Below are 19284 nucleotides of genomic sequence, written 5' to 3' on the forward strand. Positions count from 1 at the left end.
ACGTAATAGGAAACATCTTTGTTTCTCCAGTTTCTTGAAGAAGTAATGCTTCTCCTCTTCATAAAGAAAAATACAGAAGTATTTTCACTTGTTAGAGACATTAAAATGTTTTGGCAGGCTAAGATTGCTTCAAAACTTTTTGCTCTTCTGTTTTAGACAAAGCTTACAAGGAGTTGAAGATAAAATCACAAAGCTGAAAGTGACCATGGTAGCATGGGACCGCCATGACAACTCTGTTATAACTGCAGTAAATAACATGACTCTGAAAGTTTGGAATTCTTTCACTGGCCAACTCATTCATATTCTCATGGTAAGGTGTTTCATCTCGATTTATTAATCCTGAATGCAAAATTTACATATGCATTATCAAAATTACTCCTTATGTGGTTTGTTTTGTTGTTGTTTGCTTGTTTAGGTTTTTTCTGGTGGTTTGGGTTGGTTTTTTTTTTTCTGTATGAAGACTACCTTAACAAATGTTTCTGAGTAATTGAAGGGTAATAGAGATGTCTGTCAGCTGCTTCTTAGAAAATAGAGTTTTAAAGTTGCAAATAACCATTGCTGTTCAAGATGTCTGAAACTAATTTTGGGCTTTTTTTCCCCTAAAGTGTGATCTTGAAGGAGAAAATGAAACAATTATTTCTTTTTACCCTTATTTAATTTGACAAATGTTTTGAAATACCTTTAGTGGATAAATTTACCTTGCTTCAGCAAAGACACTTCTGCAGCCTAATTGTTTAATGACTACAAAGAATAGTCTTTTAGCTAGATTGAATCAAACAACATTTTTCCTATGCCTGGTACTTTTAACTGAGAAAATAGGTAACTCTAGGTAATTAGATACTCCGCTAGAGATGGAAGTATTTCATAGAAAGCTTTAAAATTTAGTACTAATTTTGGAGATGTTGTTCTCTAACTTCTAGTTATGTATCTATTTGATTCTTTATGGGTCTGAATTAAATTTCTAACTGCTACTCTGCTAAACAATTTGAAACGTGCAGAGCATTAAGACCAAAAATACCGAATGTTGTGGACTCTAATATTTTAAAATCCTGGCAAAAGTATTAGGACATACTTGTTGTGAAGGTGACATACTTGAACATTCTTCTTAGGAAGCTAAAATTGCAACTGGAAAGAAAAGAATATAATACACTGCTGATAATAAGAAATGTGTGGTCAAAGTAGTTCTTTCCTGAACACTTCCACAGGTTAATGTTGCATTTGCTAGTGTTATCATATTCCTGGGTAAGTATTTAAGACAATCCTCTTGTTCACCTCGCGGTATCTTTTCATTTCAGGGACATGAAGATGAAGTGTTTGTACTTGAACCTCATCCATTTGATCCAAGAGTTCTCTTCTCTGCTGGACATGATGGAAATGTCATAGTTTGGGATTTGGCAAGAGGGGTCAAAGTCCGGTCTTACTTCAACATGGTAATTATTGTGCTGTAGGCAGATATGCCAAAGCAACCTTTCTAAACTTTTTGCTTTTAGTACATTCTTATGTAGGCCATCTTGAAGCATGCATTTATGTACAGGGCAAGATCCTGCATCCAGTGAAGTCCAGATAAATTCCTATTCAGTTTAGTGGGGCAAAGATTAAATCTGTAAAATGCAAAATGTTGGGTTTTGGCTGTTTTTCATAGTGTCATCTTTCTATATGCTTCATCCACATAAAATTGAAGTGCTAGTTCACATTGTCAGAGATCATGCGTAAGAGACAGACAAGGTGACAGAGACCCTCCTTTAGTGCTCTGTTTCCTGCCTGGGGAACCAAGGTGGAACTTGGTTTATTTTTGCGTTACTAATTCTTAATCTGGCTAAAGCTCTTCAGGAGTCACCTGATCTCATACAATGTTGTTGTATGCTGCCTGGGCCCGTTGGACAGAATACTGTCAGCCTTTCTGTGTAGAGCTCCTCCACATGCAGGTTTCAAATTTGGTCTGTTCTGCACTAAACTAATTCTTCTGGAAGATGGATGCAACAGGTATTTCCATCTGTTTCTTCATATTAAGTGGGTCTTCGTACATACCTTTTTTTCTCAAAAAGGTAGTGATGTGTTGTGCAATTCAGACTTTGTCTCCTGGAGAAAATGACAGAAGTCTTTGTAGAATATGAAGCATTATTGAGAATGCTGAGAGTAGGCAAATGGGCTTCATCCAGCCTTCAGCCATAGTGGAATGGCAGTCTTGGAGACCAGCGTAAAGAAAATCATCTGAAGAAGAGACCTGCCACAGATGTACTCACCAAGAAAAGGGGCATTTAGAAATGAAGTCAAGCCAGGAAGGTCACTCTGAGCCTAAAGAAAGATTTTGAGATGCGCAGTGTACCAGTACAGTTCAGAAGCATCTGAGGAAATTCTGCCAAGCTTAATGGAGGAGAGAGCAGCCTAGACTCCTTCAGTACTGACCTAGATTCAGTTGTGTTCTCTCTGTATTGATTTCTGTAACTGAACTTATAAAGGATCTGAGACAATCATCTTGGAGCTATGAGTACAGATCTTCATTACTCGATGCTATTCACTGTTACCAGTTGAGGTGTATGTTCTCATTGCATGGTTAGGTTGCCTTTTCCGTACCAGTTAAAATGGATGTATGATAGTTTTCATGGAATTTAAGGTCAGAAGAGGCTGAGCACATCTGTTCTTTATAAGACAAGCCTATTTAAGAGCTATCAGAATTTAAATTATAGATGCCTGTGACAGTAGGCAACCCCCGAAAGACTGAAACAATTATTTCAAAGGTGCAGTGCAACACAAACACCTAAAAAGGGTAGAAATCACACACATTTTAAGATCTTTGGAATGAGAGAAATGTGTAGACGATCAGAAGATCTCAGCAGCTAGTAATCTGTGCTTCATACTAGAAGTGAATGTGAGAAAATCTGCCTACTGGGTGAGGTGAGGGGAATTGTAAATCTGGCAATCAGTTTGTCTCAAACCAGTAAATAAGTCATATGAGCCAGGTATGCAAGAGAGGCATCTCTTCACAGTCTCTGAATATTTTACCAGCCAGTCTTACATGTCCGATGCTTCAAAAGACATGGGTGGAAATTAGAGGTTTTCTTAGATGACTGGGGGTGGGGGGAAGTGCTTCTGTATTGCATAGTCACCTTTGTAGAGCTGCAAATGTTAAGTGTTCTGGTTTATTAAGGGAGGGCATGAACACATACAGAGCTGCCAGTCTTCTCCCAGTTTCCTAACCGGTGTGTCAGCTAGGAACATCATTAGATTAGCCAATATTAATTTATTGTGATAACCACTGTTATCTTCATTGACTTGCTCAATATGTCATCTCATACTTCGGAGAAACAGTATTCATATTTAGGGAATGGGAAATTTTTACAAATTGAGTTCTTTTGGATCAGACAGGGAACGTCATCTGGAGGAATCAAACGTGAGAGTTGAATGACATGAGAATCCTGATACACAGTTCAAGAACCTTGTATTGTAATGCCTTATAAAACAGCATCTGTGGTACCAGAACTACCACTGGATGACTCTGTCATAATAACAGCTCCTTAAAAAAAATTGCGGACTGCGGGGGTGTTGGTTGAACTAGCAGGAAATCTTAGGTAACTGTTAGCTTAATGTTAATCCAGTCAGGTATTCCCATCCTAGGTGGGATGCTTGGTACATCTAAAGCCCTGTGGCAAATCTGGAAAGTTGAGTTGGGTATTTTTAAGTTTTGTTTGTCCCCCCCACCCCAAAATCCTTCACTGTCAGCATAAAAGAAACCCCCAAAACAAACGAACAAACAAAAAAGATGCAAGCAGTGTCAGTTAGTTTGAAATTTAATTTCTTTTATCCAGTAAGGGAATGTGAAATTGTAAAGCCATAGTAACCAAATATACTTTTTGATTTGTGTTTAATTTAACTTGGGAAATCAAAGTCTGTGCCTTGATGGTTACAGAGAGGAGTCACCAGGAGACTCTGGTGCTCCTGCAGATCATTCTCTCCCATATTTTTATACTTAAAATTTGCTGTTAAGTCAGTTGGCACAGTCACAGTTTTTTTTGAAGAATCTTCAGTCTGTTTGTCAGATTTTAGTCTTTATAATTACTAGTAAACCCAGTCCCATAAGTGACTGCTTACACACATGCGTTTACTCTCCGTAAGTATGTATATATTTTATATATTCTCTGTTTTCACGTGTAGTCTTCACTTCATTTGATCTAGGTCTGTAAGTATTGCATAACTGTCTGCTGGACTTCATGGGCATTCAGAACTGGCTTAATTCAGTGACTTGAGTCAGCTAGACTTGGGGAGTATACCCTTTACTCCAGATAATGAAATCTGCCATAGAAATATCAAGAGTGTGAGAGGGTTAAAGCTTTTTAAGCAATTTTGAGATGCAGCAAGTAAGTCCTGAGCTGATTTTAAATTGCATGTGCAAATACAGGTGCTTTCTGTTTTGTAGCCTGTGTAATACCCCTGCCGGTCCTGACTGAATGCAGCTGCTAATGAAAAATGTGTTCTCAGTGTATGGTTTTGGTGCTGTAATACTGATGCAGTTTCACGTGCTGTATTTCCTAGTTACAAATAAGCATTTAGCAGACTTCTGAAGAAACAGGGTAATAAAAACCTTAAGTGGTTGCTGCAGCCTGCTGTTTCAGAGCTTATATATTTCACAAAAATAGTGGGTTTGCTACAGAAGGATAGCACAAAACCTCGTACATATTTAAATTGTGACCCATTATCCAGGGCCTAGATTCACTGAAGGACTTGACTGTTGTGGTACCTAAGTATTGGGGACCAAGGTCCTTAGTCTCCAAAGTGGAATGCAATATCCTACCAAATCTTCAGTTTACTGAGCAGGATATGAGATTTAGGTGTCCTTGTTCCAGGAAAAAATACACTAGATAGCCCACACTGAGGGGTGGGCTATCTAGTGAAATAATGTATGTGTGATAATGTATATAGAGATAGATTTGAAATGCAGTTTCTTACTCAAAGCTGCAGTGAGGCATGTGAATCCCTGGCATGGTGAGGCACCTTTCCAGTAACTGAGGGAGGTCCCTAAAAGGAGCGTGGAGGCGCAGGTGGCACTCATCTTTTGGGATTGCTTTAACTAATGTTAAGCTGCTGAGCTGGGAAATAGAAGACCTAGATTCTCTTCTCTCCTCGATGGGAAGGTGTTCAATTCAATATCTGTCACTTACCGAAGAGGGTATCTCAGCTATAAATGTTCCAGACAAGACTTTTTCCCAACTTTCTCTTGAAGTTGTGCCACTGTGGAGAGGCGTGAATCTGTAGCCTGTGGGTTTAGGCACTTCTGCTAGGCTTGTTTTGGAAATCATATATGGAAATCATTTTCGAGGTAAATTAGAAAGTGATAGAAATGGCCTTTGGCTTCAAGCTTAAGGCAAGCTTTTGAACTTGCAGGATTAGTGCTCTCTTATGTCATAGGATCTGTTTTCTTTCTGGTGTTCTCACAAAGTTACTTCTTAATAGACCTGACACTTGGTTTGTTAGGAATGCCAGGGTTGGCACTTGGATGGTATGTGCTGCAGCTTAGCCTAAGGCTTGTAGTTCCTATAGGCTTTAAGCAGAAGTTTCTCAATTCTGAGAATGTACAGGGGGGAAAAAGAAAACTACAGGCACTTAAGAATCTTCCAGATCAAAAAAAAATAAATGGTGCCTAGTAATGTTAGGTGGGTGCACTGGTTTGGTGTTTGGGTTTTTGTTAGTGTTGCAATTTGGACCTTAAGTACTGGTGTTCCTCAGGTCTGACTCCAAGTAGATCTGTAGTGTTACAGTGCTGCCCTTGATTTTTATTTTTTGGACTTAGACAGTTTCCTTTAAGCATGCTTTCCTTTAAGCAGTACCTCTCGGGGGTGAGCTCTGCTGATTGAGGCTGCTTGCAAAAGGCATTCTGTCTGCAGCCTGTGAGTGCAGGTTTCTCCTGTGGTAAAGCTGATAGTTGTCATGTGAGTGAGGTGCCTTGTACAAGGATATTGAAAAAAGTTGCCTAAAAATTTTAGGGTATTTCCAGGCCTGTAGCTCTGTTCTTCTTTGGTTCTTTTTTTTATAATTCGGTTTACAGCATAGCTTTATGAACAGTTCATGAACAGTTGCAGGGACATATGGTGACTGCAGTTACTTTAGAAGTATGCCACTGGAAGTATGAAAACTGTACTACAGTAGCAAGAATGAAAGACGGGTGAGAACAGGCATTTTTTACAGTCTTTGTCACTGTAGAATATTGGATTTTTGTACTGCATCTTTGAATGTAATTGCTTTGGCTGAATCCGATACCTGACTCAGCAGATTTTGTAAGTAGGCATTGCAATTACTGCACCAGGAAGCTTGTGTGTTAGTTGATAAGGACTAGCCTTATGGTGTTTTCAGAAATCCTTGTGTAATGTAGAAATTAAGAAGGAATACTGATGCCTTTAAATAAAAAAATTATTCTCCTGGTCAACAGATTAAAAAAACCCAAACCCACCCCCCACCAAAAAAAAACCCAAACCAAAACCAACCAACCAAACAAAAAAACCCCCAACCAAACAACAAGCAACAAAACGTCTTTCATGACTGGGTGTTGCTCTTCTGTTTTACTGGATTGATGGATTGATGCTTCTTGGGAGATGCTTCTACGAGAAGTCGGGCTTTGCTGTAGCCAGTAGTAGGTGGTCTTCTGTCTGACATGATTCACATACCTCAGGGGAGCCTGTGTGGTTTAATGCCTGTTAAGGTCAGACTTCTGCTTACCTGTAATCTCAGTGTGCTTCTAGTGGTTGTGGAGAGTTCATTTATGTTACATTACCTTAGGGCTAAGACAGTCTTTCTGAGCACTGTATTACGGTCAAGACTGTATATACAGTCAGGTGTTACAGTGTTCTTTGCAACGTGCTCTGAGTGGGTGGTAGTTCTGGAACTAACTTTGAACTCAGTGCAAAGGTGGCCTTAGTCCTTTCGTCGTATTCCGAAGAATGCTTTGAAATACTGATTAAAAAAAAAAAAAAACAGAACAAAAGCTTTTACAATCTTGTATTAAATTCACAGATCTGAATACTTCAGAATCCTCCTACCTTTGTGACGTTACCTGACTTGCTGAAAGGCTAAGCCACCTTAGCCTTTGACACTTAAAGGTCACACTGTGTATCTCCAGCTGTTGTGAATTTGATGATGAGTCACTTTCTAAATGCGAAAACACATGTCATCAGAGCATGTAGAAATACCATGCTTATATTTCAGAAACGCATTATAGCTCAAGCTCTGTAAAGTGGTGATTTGAAGCAACCTTCAGGTTCTTTTTGAGGAGGAGGAAGAAAAAACGAAATTCCTCACAGAACCTGTTCTCCCCCTTTCCCACCTTCAGCTTCCTTTGAAATGACAACAAACTCTGTTACATTTATGAAAGAAGAGCTTTAATCTCTCCCAGAAACACCACTGTTCTCTGTGTCACTGAGTAAACGTTGCTTGCCCAGGAAACCAGATTGGTACTTCAAGAACAGTGGACGATTTCTTAAGGCAGTGTAACTTAGTGCTGGAATTGGTGTTTGTTCTTATGCTCTCTGTCCCGCTTTTATGGGAACCATCAGGAAGAAGTGGGGGGACACACAAGGAAACTTTAAAATCGCAGGGCCTGATGGGGAGGCTGACCTTCTTGTTGCATTAGTATTGGAGAAGATACAGGGTACACTTGCATTTCTTGGCTGCTTTTTAAAATCTTTGATCAGGTTAAGACATACTTTTTCATTAAGACCTAGAAGGACATGATGTTTTTGATAGCTGTAGTTGCTGCAAGGTAGGATGAGCCTTCTCACAGGTCTTCAGAAAAAAAAAAGGGGTTTTTAATTCTTTTCAACTGGAGCATATTTTCGTCTAGATCTCTGTACCAGAATCCTAGCTGTTTGCTTCTGTTCTAGGCACTTTTCTGTTGGAAGCTCGTAATGAATAGTCCCACACTTCCATATAGAATACATTACTTACATTTTATGTAAATAGGCAAGATATCCATAACTAGGAAGCTTGTGACTTGCATGTGTTGTTTCCAGTATGCTTATTAATTAGCAACAGATTATGAAACCTTTAATATGAACATTTTTCAAACAGGGTAAAGACTTATGCACTTTAGTGTTTATTTCACAAAATGTTAAAGATCTGGGTAGTGTGATGAGCATGGTTTCTTCCATCTGTATTAAAACAGGTACAGTGTAAGCAGCTGAACTGAAAAGTGTAAATTTTCTAACAAGTTAATGTTTTGCAGTTGCTGTTTTAACATAAATTTAGTAATATGTGATTTTGTCCAACTTCATGTAAAATTTTCAGCCCAGAAGCAAATTACATGAGATTTTAGGGTAAAGTCTGGATTTAACTGCAGAAAAAGTTATATTTCTTTTTTTGTTCTCCTTTTTACTTCTAAAGAAAATTTGTGATAGCTAAAAGGAAAATGGGGACAAAACCTTTTGGCTTTGGAGTTTCTAAACTCCAGATTGAAGGACATCTTATTGGAACCGTATGTAAATAGTTAAGGATTCTTTCATCAAGATAAAGTTATTTTGACTTTGTATTATATTGCCACATCAAAATTTAAACATAGTCAACAGCAGCTCTAGTGTTCTTGGTACTGAAATCTTTTCAAAGTACTTCAGTGTGAACTGTGATTGAACATGCACCACAGGCATAAGTTACTTTATCATTGGAGCTAACAAGCCTGTAGGCTGATCTTTTACTTATATTCAAGGATAGAGTTAGGAAAATACAACAGAAGTTAATAATCTTTGAAAGAAGAAAAGAAAAATAAAAACAAGCAACCCCAAAAAAGCTTGTAGCCTTGCAGCAGGGTTAAAATGTCAATGAAACTGAAAACTTTTTATCTATAGAATTGTTCGGGTTATGACTTGTTTTACATAGCATTGAGCGTCATCTGCTGTCTTACCAGGTTGACCAGAAGCTTGGGTTAACTTCTCTAAAGAAGTCTCAAACTTGATGGGACAGTACTTGTTATGTGAAATATAAAAATACAGAGCTGTACTTCAGAAAGCTGTTCAGGATTTCTTAGCAAGACTTAAGATGAACTACTCAGCATGACCAACTTAATGTTGTTGGCTTTTGGATTTTTTGGGGAGGGGATATGGAGGGGGTGGTGTTTATTTGTTTGTGGCTTTTTTTACCCCAAATTAAAGAGAAAATATCTGAAAAGGTTAAAAGTAGCACAGCTGCTTGATGTAGATTTCAAGCAAATGCGTAATACCTTTCTCAGCATTACTTACTTTTTAGAGAAAGGACTATATATTGTTACTTTAAAATGAGTTAATTTTAAATTTCCTTTTTAATTTCTATACACCTATCAGGTACCTGAAGCAATGTAAATAAAGCCTGATAGACATTTTTGAAGAGCTGTAATGGTTATGTCTGGGTATTCCTGAGGTAGAAGTTGTGAAGGACAAAATGTTTTACTTCACTAAAAGATCTTTCACTCCAGAATTGAGAAGACAAGGCTACAGAATCTGCTTTTCACATTTAAAGGATTACAACATGACCATATTTCTAACAGTTAGCACTAGGAAAAGTTAGGCAAAAGAAAACATGTATTTGGAAGGATCTTGTGATGCTGCAGGACTGCTCATAAAACCTTATTTACTTTGCTGCAGTAGCTTTCATTAGACTACATTCTAACTTTTTATGCAGTGAAGTATGTAATGCTTTCATGTGATCAAAAGGATAGAATTTGTGAATACTCACAAACTTATTTTTAGGTCCTTGATTTCCTGATCAGTCTTAAAGCTTAGACTCAAGCTCTTAGGACTGAGCTATATAGTAAAGAAAAAAATGTGACTCTCTTTGGTCCTTCTCTTTCTTATTCAGGTTGCTTTTTTCTTGAGAAGCCTTGGGCTGAGGAAACAAAAAGTGGTTTCGATATGCTTGTTTTGAAGGTGATCTCTGAAATTCCTCATTTCATTTGATTGTTTTGAAAACAAATAGAGTGGTAGAATCAGCAAGCAGATACTAGCCTACCGTGTAAGGTCACCCTCTTCTGGTTACATGACAATTATAGTTGTATAGCTCTGAAATGCTGCTGCTATTTCAAATGGTGTATTAATGAAACAGGGTATGCTTCTTAAAAATGCTGGCACAAAATCAGGAAATGTACTGATGTGTATTATGACAAAGCAATAGCTGTGCTTAAAACATTAAGCTTTTTGAAATTGAAAATGTACTGTCGCGCATCCGGTGAGAAAGCTTGAAGCAAGTGGATACATTCATACTAGTTTTGCTTTACATTCACTATGTGAAGTCACAATGGTTAATATATGCCTTTTCATAGCATAGCTATTCTGCGTAAATGCAGATAAATGTTTTACACAAAACAACACCCGCCTCGTCCCCCCAACCAGACAAACCCCATGTTGATGTTAAGGCTGAAAAGTACTGGACACATAGACATTAAGAATTAAGTTCAAGATTGCTGAAGCTAATGCCTGAGCTTTTGGCCCCAAGTCTGTAGCTGGCTGGTTGTCTAATTAATGTAAAGTTGTCTGGTACTATTCGTGGTTCCATGTGTTTCTTTTCCAAGTGGGTCCTGAATTACTTTTATAGGATTTATGGCAGTTGCATTGCATGGTCCTTTTTCAAGCTTACACATTTTCCCCAACTTTCTGACACTTAATTTATCTTTTGAAAATTTTTAATAGAAACACTTGCTTAGCTTTGTATAGATATATTTGAAGCTACTAGCATAAGCAGTGACTGAAATTGTCATATACAAAACTTGACCATAAAAAAGTCAAGTTCAAGCAGCCTGTGGAATTTTCCTGATTTTTACAGGGGAAATTGTAGAGGGTGTAATTTTGACCCTATTTGAAGCTAATGGAGAGTCTGCGCTGCAGCTGGAGAATCACTCCATCTGGGTGCAGTGATGTGTTGGTGGTTTCCCTGCCCAATCTCCCTGCCCTCTTCCCACATCTTATGTTTTTATATAAATCGGTGAGAAAAATTGGGCACCCCCATGGAGGTGATAGTAGTAATGTGTTTAATAATGGCAATAATATCTACTTTTTGTAAATTTGGACACACACATCTCCTGTTAATGACTGTTCAAATGTTTTAGTATAGCTTAATCCTTGTTTTGCTTAGAATTTACTGTCAGTATTAATGGCAACAACTGATTTGAGTCCGAAGGGTTTCTTCCTGCAAATTGTCAATCAAGCAGAGGCTACTAAGTTGCAATAGGATTTTTCTGTGTGCTCCTGCTCCTTCAGAGGGCTGGTTGGTTGTCTTTTAGCTTTGAGTGGACACTTTGTTACAGGCAATTCCTATGCTATGCCTCCTTATGTCTGTGTATCTTAATGGTTTTTCCTGCCCCATCTTCTGAGGTCTGATCTTTCACTGATCTGTGCAGTGTGATTCCTTACTTTCTAAAGCTGCTTCTACTGTCAATGCAACCTGATAAACTCTGAAGCCCTAAAAGCATTATCATGTCACTTACAGCATTCCTTCCTTTTCATTAATCAGTAAACCTGCATGGCCTACCTAGATCTGTTGGCAACTACTTGACTAGTTTTAGGCTAAATGGGCTGCATTAGGAAGAGCATTGCCAGCAGGTTGAAGGAGGTAATCCTCCCTCTCTGCTTTTAACCCTGGTGAGGCCTCACTTGGAGTGCTGTGTCCGGTTCTAGGCTCCCCAGTACAAAAAAGTCATGGAGCTCCTGGGGCAGCTCCAGCAAAGGGCTACTAGGATCATTATAGTTCTGGAGCATATCTCCTGTGAGGAAAGCTGGGGAGCTGGGCCTGTTCAGCCTAGAGAAGGAAGGATCACAGGGGATCTGGTTAGTGTGTTTAAGTGAAGGAAGGGTATCAAGAGGATTAGGTCAGACTCTTCTCTGTGGTGCCACACGGTAGGATGAGAGGCAACAGGTATAAACTAAAACGCAGAAAGTTCTACCTGAACATGAGGAAGAAATTCTTTACTGTGAGGGTGACTGAGCATTGGAATAGGTTGCCCAGAGAGGTGGTGGAGTCTCCTTCCCTAGAGATATTCAAGAGCTGTGTGGACACAGTCCTGAGCAACGTGCTCTAGGTGACCCCACTTGAGCAGAGAAGTTGGACTAGATGACCTCTGGTAGTCCTTTCCAGCCTGCCTCAACCATTCTGTGATGTTTGGTGACGTGCCAAACAATTGGAGTCTCTGTCAACATCAAAGATTAGATTCCATCTAAGACAGCTCAGCAGAATGCTCTGTGCATGGATTTTCTGTCACATGAGGTGATATTTTTGGACTAATGTGCAGAAGGCATACCGCTTGCTTGTATGGATAATGCATAGTAATCTCTAATTAACACGGAGATGGTTATTTCTTATGTTGTGGCCTTCATAAAGTCTGAAGAGACTTCCATTTTTGCTGGAATTATATGGGATTGTAGTTTTAGATGAGGTTTTATAGTCATCTGAGCTACAGAATGGCTAGAATAAAGTTATAGATGCGTTATTTTTAAATCAGTGTATAGTCCTACTGAAATGTTCCTGAAAATTTTCAAGAGGTTCCGCCTTTGAATGGTACATAAGAGCAAAGCCAACATGATGCTCTAGTAGTCCAAGTGGAAGCCAGTGCTGAGCTTGCAGACTGTTTATTAAGAATAAATTTCTCCCTTTTATTCTTTTTTCTTTCTTTTTTTTTTCCTCTTCTTTTTTTTTCTTTTTTTTTTTTTTTAAGTCATAAATACTTTTTCTATAGTCTTTATGTAACTTCAGGCATCTATAGGGTGGGTGATCTGTCAGATCTTTTTTTTGATACATTTATCTTTCAAGACAAATACCACAGAGCTGAATGGATAACTGACTTGTGTGGTAGGAAGAGAGAAATATCATTAGTAAACATTTTACACCTAATTAATTCTTGATGTCTTCCTACTTTTGATCCTTTGCTACTGTTCTGGAAGCAGTGTAGAAACTCTGCTTTTTCTTCGTTTTTTTTTTTTTTTCTTTTCCCTATCTTAAAAATTAAGTGGTTTTTCCACTCCTCCAGATCTGCAGCAACCTCTTCTAACTTTGCAGAAAGTCTGTGCATATCTTTTGGCTTATCACGTAAGCATGCTGTGATCTGAGACTGTTCGAAGGGACTTCAAAATACTAGGAGACTGGTTTGACTCAAGCAGCTATCATGTAGTTTCATCACTTATGAAAGAGGTTATATGTTTTAATAACAATTAGTTAAATTTGGGGGGTTTTACTAGTTTTAGAAAGCTGGTCTAGCATTCCATCATGATTTTTAGCATCGAAATTTCAGTTTTCAAGTTCGAACGTTACTCGTAACTAATTTTCATTTCTTCCTGTCTTTTAAGTTGAGTAGTTCTGTTCCTGCTAAAGGTCTTTTTGCGTAGGCACAAAAAATAGTCCTCTTTCCTTAGTGTCCACGTGAAGAAGCTGAGCTCTTCAGTTTTCCATTAGCATGACAAGTCAAAACATTTCTCTGTAGCTGTTCTACTTAGAATTCACTTACCTTGAACATCAGAAGTAAAGATGTGTATCACTTTGGAAGACTGTTCATAGTGTTGTCTGGTTGCCTAGCATGTATGTGCTTTCTCTTTCTCTTCTGGATATACTTCTGGTATATTTTAGGATTATAGGTTTCTTTTTGATGTTGCATTGTATGTGATGCATTGCAACGAATACACAGTGACCTATCTCTCTGTGTTTCCAACTAATTGCCTCAGTCCCTTAATGTGAAGGACAGGAGAGAACATTATCTACCTCAGGCTAGTAGAGGCTTAGTTCACTGACTTTTTAAACAATGCTGTCTTATGTTGGAAAGTGTGATAGAAATGCATAGTATTGCTGTATGTAGACTGTGTTCCTTTATTTTTTCTGACAGTGTGTTAGTAAGTTATTTCTAATGATCTTACTAGGTTCATGACCTATTGCATTTTGTCCTGTTGGCTTTTAATTGCTTCAGTCGATATCGTTTGTGCTGTGTCCTAGATCTGTTCTCAGTGGATGGTTTCTTAATGTTCATTTCATCAATGGGCTCTTATTTTTTTCTGTAGTCACTACGGAAAGGCCTGGTTTGAGGAACTTCACTGATCTGTTTAGCTTCCTTTAGCTCTGTCTGTCCTTTCCAAAACCAGTAACTATTATCTTTTCCTTAGCAAGTTTACCTGCTCTGTATTTCTCCTAATAATTACAATCTCTTCCATTTAAACTAAGTTTTCGGTGCTATATCATGTCGGTGAAATCTACCTAGGTTGAATGAATTATATTTTCTTGGTATAAAAAAGAAAGCAATTACTATACTGAGGAGAGTCTGCTAAGTTTATCTGGTACTCTCTACTGTTGACTGTTTATTTTTTTTCCTCCCATGTCTTTTACTTTTCTTAAAAACTAGGTTTAAAGTCTTTCATACTATCTATTGATGACAGGTCATAAAGGCTTATTATTTAGTTCGCTCTTTCTGTAGGTGGTACTACTCTGTGTTCACACAACAAATTATTTTTATGGATCTAAGACATGTTACTTCCTATACTAGTTTCACAGCTCTGTTCTTCCTGGTTTGGGCAGAACAATAAGCTCTCTTCAAAACTGAGAGGGAAAGAGTAGCTTCCCTTTTTCATTCTCTTATTTAATCAACTTTCCTCCCTTTGTGATGTACCAATGTCCTGCTTCCTTGATAGTGAAAATACAGGCAAACAGCTTAATTCTTGGGGTTGAGACTAAAAGTAATCTTAACTTAGTTCTGATTGTGTATCATCACTGGTTCTTCCCTGTTCGTAGCCAAAGAATCCTTGCTACTTGCTTTGCTACCAGCGGTGTCTTAAGATGTTCACTCTTCATAGCCCATTGTTGGGACAGCTATTAATTGACCAGTGCTTTTTCTGTTCTCATGGGTGGTCTCTTCCCTTCACCATCCTTTTATTCAGCAGGTAAAGGTTCCAGACAGAACAGGCAGTTTACCTTCTTCGGAATACAGTCTTCCTACAGTTCTTGCATCTTTGATTCGAAAGGGCTGGAGAGGGGAAGGAAGTTTCCTTCTTGCTGAAATCCTTTATCTTGCTTCCTGAAGTTACAACTCAATGATTTAGTACAGCTCCTCCTTTTGCAACTTAACATTTAGTTTCTGTTCCAAATGACCAACTCCTCTCTGTTAGTTTTATTATTGAAGAAATTTCACTGTAAAGTGTGATGTATTAATCCAAAAATACTTTTGTTTAAAAATTTTACTGGGTAGCACACTCTGGCAGTCTTTGCTCTTTAATTTGTGATAGTAATTATATCTTGGAAGCTTATCCTCAATGGTAATTCTTCTCCTTATAATATTAAGGATCTTTATTTCCAAGTAATTACATGAGACTTGAGAGGCTGTACTAAAAGGTCTTGCTGCTTTCATTTCCAAAAGCACTTTTTAAACCAGATTCTGGCCACATGCAGAGTAAAACTATTTGCACTGTACTAGTCACTTAATAGTAGATTGCTATTCTTTACATAAGAAGGGAATGTCTTCCAACTAACATTCTAAATTCCAGGGGTTTCTTGAAACTGATCCATCCAAACCATTTCTTACTGGGAAGGATTAAAAATCCCATCATCTTAATAGTCTGATCTTTTTCCTTCTATTTCTGACTTTTTTCCCCTCACTGCAGTTAGCAAATAGTTCTTCACGCAGCATGCCTTGTTTTTGTTGTAAAACAAAAAGTCTTAAAATCTTAGGCTATAGAAGGACCCTGAAATTCTATGTATAAAGGACTTGAATGTTAAGAAGCTTGATACTTTGATGTTTCCTTGTTGGAGGAAGGGAAAGGGAACAGAAATCTGTATGAAAGTACTCCTTTTCCAGGTTTTTACTATACATCTGCAACGCTTATTCTTGGGCTGAAGTTCCTTCCCCTTTCCACCTACTTCCCCAGACTGTCTCCCTTGAATGCTGTGAGCTTTCTACATACAAAAAGCAGCACAAAGTTGTAACTTTGCCTTGGTTGTTGGATCTTGCTTAGTATAAATTAATTCTGTATTCCTAGCTGTTGCAATGTTAGTGTTACTCTCCTGAAGCTCTGTTTTTTATTTTTCATCTCTTTCTATAGGATACTTTATTTCTTCTGGAATAATGAGCAAAATAGAACATAAAACTAGCATTGGTTTATGTTCCTCTTTTGCTAATCCAGAAACTTGTTTGACTTTTATGGAAAGTACTTAGAGTAAGAAAGACCTTTATCATCACCTACCTGCAAGCACTGGCAATAGGTGTAGCAGCCTGTACCACTGGGGGGTGTGTGCAGGGGTGTGGGTGTGTTGTAAGACCCTGGGCAAAAGATGTAGACTTGTTGCCTTTGTCTCAGCCTGTAAGATAGTGAGAACACTACCTGCCTCACAGGTTTTTGGAGGCTTGGTTCGTTAACTTTTTAAAGTAATGCTAATGGCCTCTGGAAGGTGCTACAGAAGTGCATAGTGTTACTGCCTGCAGGCTGTGTTTTCAGGCAGTGCATAGGCCTGCCACAGTTAGGGAAAGAATTTTGTTTGGTGTCTCTTTAAAGAAAATGCAAAAGTGCTTTGCTGGGGAGAATAGAAAGGGGCTTTCTGAAGAGGTGCTGAAGACATGAAAATTCAGAGTGGTGATTGGTCACCTCTGCTTGATTGACAGGTTGCAGGGAAAAACAAAAACCCATTTGTTCTGGCTTAATGGAACTGGAAAACAGAAAATGAGTATCAGGTAAAAATTCCTTTTTTAAAATCTTTGCAGTTCTCCTTTAAAAAGTGGAGTTTTTACACAAATCTACACCTCCCCCACTCCAATAAATTAGGAGTAGGAATTACAGAAGCAGGCAGTTGCTAAGTTGTGTAATGTGGGTTGTCTATGTCCGTGCGTTCCTGGCAGGCAGGTGTTGTGAAACACCTATGCTCTGGGCTAGCTTAGCAAGAAGGCAGAGGATTGAAAGGGTGTAGTGACTAAGCCCTGAACTGGACCCAGCTCTCTGGTTAGGCTCATTAGCAGGACGTTCAAGGGGAAGCTTTTATTTTCACTTCCTATACTGTGCCTGCTTTGTGGATAAAGTCTGTCAGTTTCTACTGCTATCAATTTGGCATCTTTCATGAGCATTATTACAAAATTCACTGAAAAGTGAATAGCTAAAAAGTAAACTGTTTTAAAGTAACTTCCATCTAGCAGTATACTGTCTTACAAATTTTATAATAAATTTCAACATCAGCACCACAGTTTTGAGAATCATAATTGAAAAGTATTTCTGGTAACTTAATTATTTTGTATGTTGATGTATTTCAGATTGAAGGACAAGGACATGGTGCAGTCTTTGACTGCAAGTGCTCTCCTGATGGACAGCATTTTGCATGTACTGATTCTCACGGTCACCTTCTGATTTTTGGCTTTGGTTCCAGTAGCAAATATGACAAGGTACAGTGCAAGATGAAAATCAAAATGTTTGTCTGTGTTGAATGTATTCGTGCAAACTTTCCTCCAGAGCTTCATTGCAAGAGGGTATATCTTAACATAAGTTTGAGCCATTAATTATGGGATGTTTCAGATTCCTGTTGTTGACATTGAGCTTTCTTTCACTTTGTTTTTTAAACTATGGGAACATGCTATTAAGCTACCATTTACATGGGAAGTTAAAAGTTAAAAATAAATAATATATTAACCGGTCACTATCTACTCTCTTAAGTGACGAGGTTACAAGTGTCTGCTAATGGATCCACATGGATCATGTGAATGAACTGGAGTTGATAATAGTTAAATATTTTGCTTTAACTATTTTTTTGGTTTCTAACTAAGACAAAAATGGGGGCAGGGGCAGGTAACAGAATTAATTCCTGCTATATGTGCTTAAATATTGCATAGCCTGGGAGACAATTTTTTACAGTAAATATACTATGTGATGTAGTGATACAATTTTATGTCTGCTAATGAAGTTCTGTTGTGGATGCCTTGGTGCTTACACCGCAATGTTTCACTGTTACTATGCAATTAAAATACTACATCTTTATTCTAATGTCTACATGGTGTATTCTAAGTGTGGGTGTCTTGCCACAGACCCTCATTACTGTAAAGATATGTGGTAGGGTTTTTTTTCTGTGGATGAACATGCCCTGTGAACCATACAGGTTACCTAATCTGGAGTGCCTACACAGCCCTAGTTCTTTTACCATCCAGGGAAGAGGTGAGGTGTATCTCTTCTCCCTCTTTCTAAGATTTAAGCATGTCTGCTCCAGGATTTTCATATCTGCTTCTGGTAGCTGATACTTGAAGGTTGGTTGTGAACTGCTGACTTCTGGATCTCGCTTCCTGCTTTAGATCTTTGGATGTAGGCTGGCCTTGAAAGCATTTTGGCAAAGAGTAGCACAGAGAGGCCCGAAGGAGGAATAGCAAAAGGAATTTTAATCTTTGTCTTGTAAGCCACTGCATTTCTTTCTGTAGTCTTCCAACTCTCAATTTGATGCTAGTTACAGCAGCGTTTGCATATTGGGGATTTTTTTTTTTTCTCCTTGGCTCTCAAGTATTATTTGAAGTACTTGGTGCTTGGCTGCTGTTGCTGTTCCTCACCTATTTCTAGCTGTGCATTTCCCTTTCCATTCCAAGAAAGCAAATGAGCAGAGAAACACCACAGCAAGGAAAATTAGGATTATCAGATCATTTTCAAGGTTTTTCTCTTTAAGAGTTCCAAACTTTAAATAAAGCCTGTTGTAATAGAAACATTTTTCTCACCATAGCCATGGATTGTTCCAGGTATATTTTTTTCTCTCCAATCATTTTGGAAGCATATAGTCCTCTGATTCTCAAAAATGTTGGAAATGAAATTGGAACTGAGAGCCTTTTTGTCTTTGCTGGAGTTGCCTTTAGACTGCCATTTGAGAATTTATCTTGTGAGGGATTATAGCTGTTTGAAGAATGAAAGGAGTTGCTTTTTACTTCTTGAATTCTACAGACCTTTGTTCTCCTGGCACTTTTGCTGCAGCCTCTGAGAAAAAGATTGTTTAAAATTTTTCACTTATTGGGTGATCTAAAATTATCTTCTTCAGCTGTTATTGTGCTGGTGATAATCTTGTCATTCTTGACCATAGAAGAAATGGGAGCAAATAGGGCTTACATTTGTTACCTCTTTAATCTTAGTCGTCAACTCTCAGAAAACTCAGCTTGGAAGTTTCTGATCTCCTTCTTGTCTGGTTCCATCCTGTCTTTAATTTTTCTTTGACCTGATTTATGGAGAAATGTAACTACAGATAGGTAGGTGCTGGAGATTAGATGTTCTTTTTTCTGTCCTACCCCCACTTAAGATGCTTGGTTTTTTTGGATGGTTGTGGTTCTTTTTTCAGACATCTTGTGAGAATATGCTCTGGTAGGAC

At 38.2% G+C, this 19284-nt stretch overlaps 1 protein-coding gene across 10 annotated transcripts in view; it reads left to right on the forward strand.

Moving 5' to 3' along the window:
- PHIP (pleckstrin homology domain interacting protein) overlaps positions 1-19284 on the forward strand; it is a 106886-nt gene that overhangs the window by 41689 nt on the left and 45913 nt on the right. For all 10 annotated transcript variants that reach the window (XM_030490333.1, XM_030490330.1, XM_030490331.1 and 7 more), the window contains 3 exons: positions 157-310; positions 1296-1430; positions 17210-17338. In XM_030490333.1, the coding sequence (XP_030346193.1) occupies positions 157-310; positions 1296-1430; positions 17210-17338 (418 nt within the window). The remainder of the gene's footprint in view (positions 1-156; positions 311-1295; positions 1431-17209; positions 17339-19284) is intronic.

The sequence above is a fragment of the Strigops habroptila genome, chromosome 6, assembly GCF_004027225.2.
Source record: "Strigops habroptila isolate Jane chromosome 6, bStrHab1.2.pri, whole genome shotgun sequence".
In the NCBI taxonomy this organism is placed as follows: Eukaryota; Metazoa; Chordata; class Aves; order Psittaciformes; family Psittacidae; genus Strigops; species Strigops habroptila.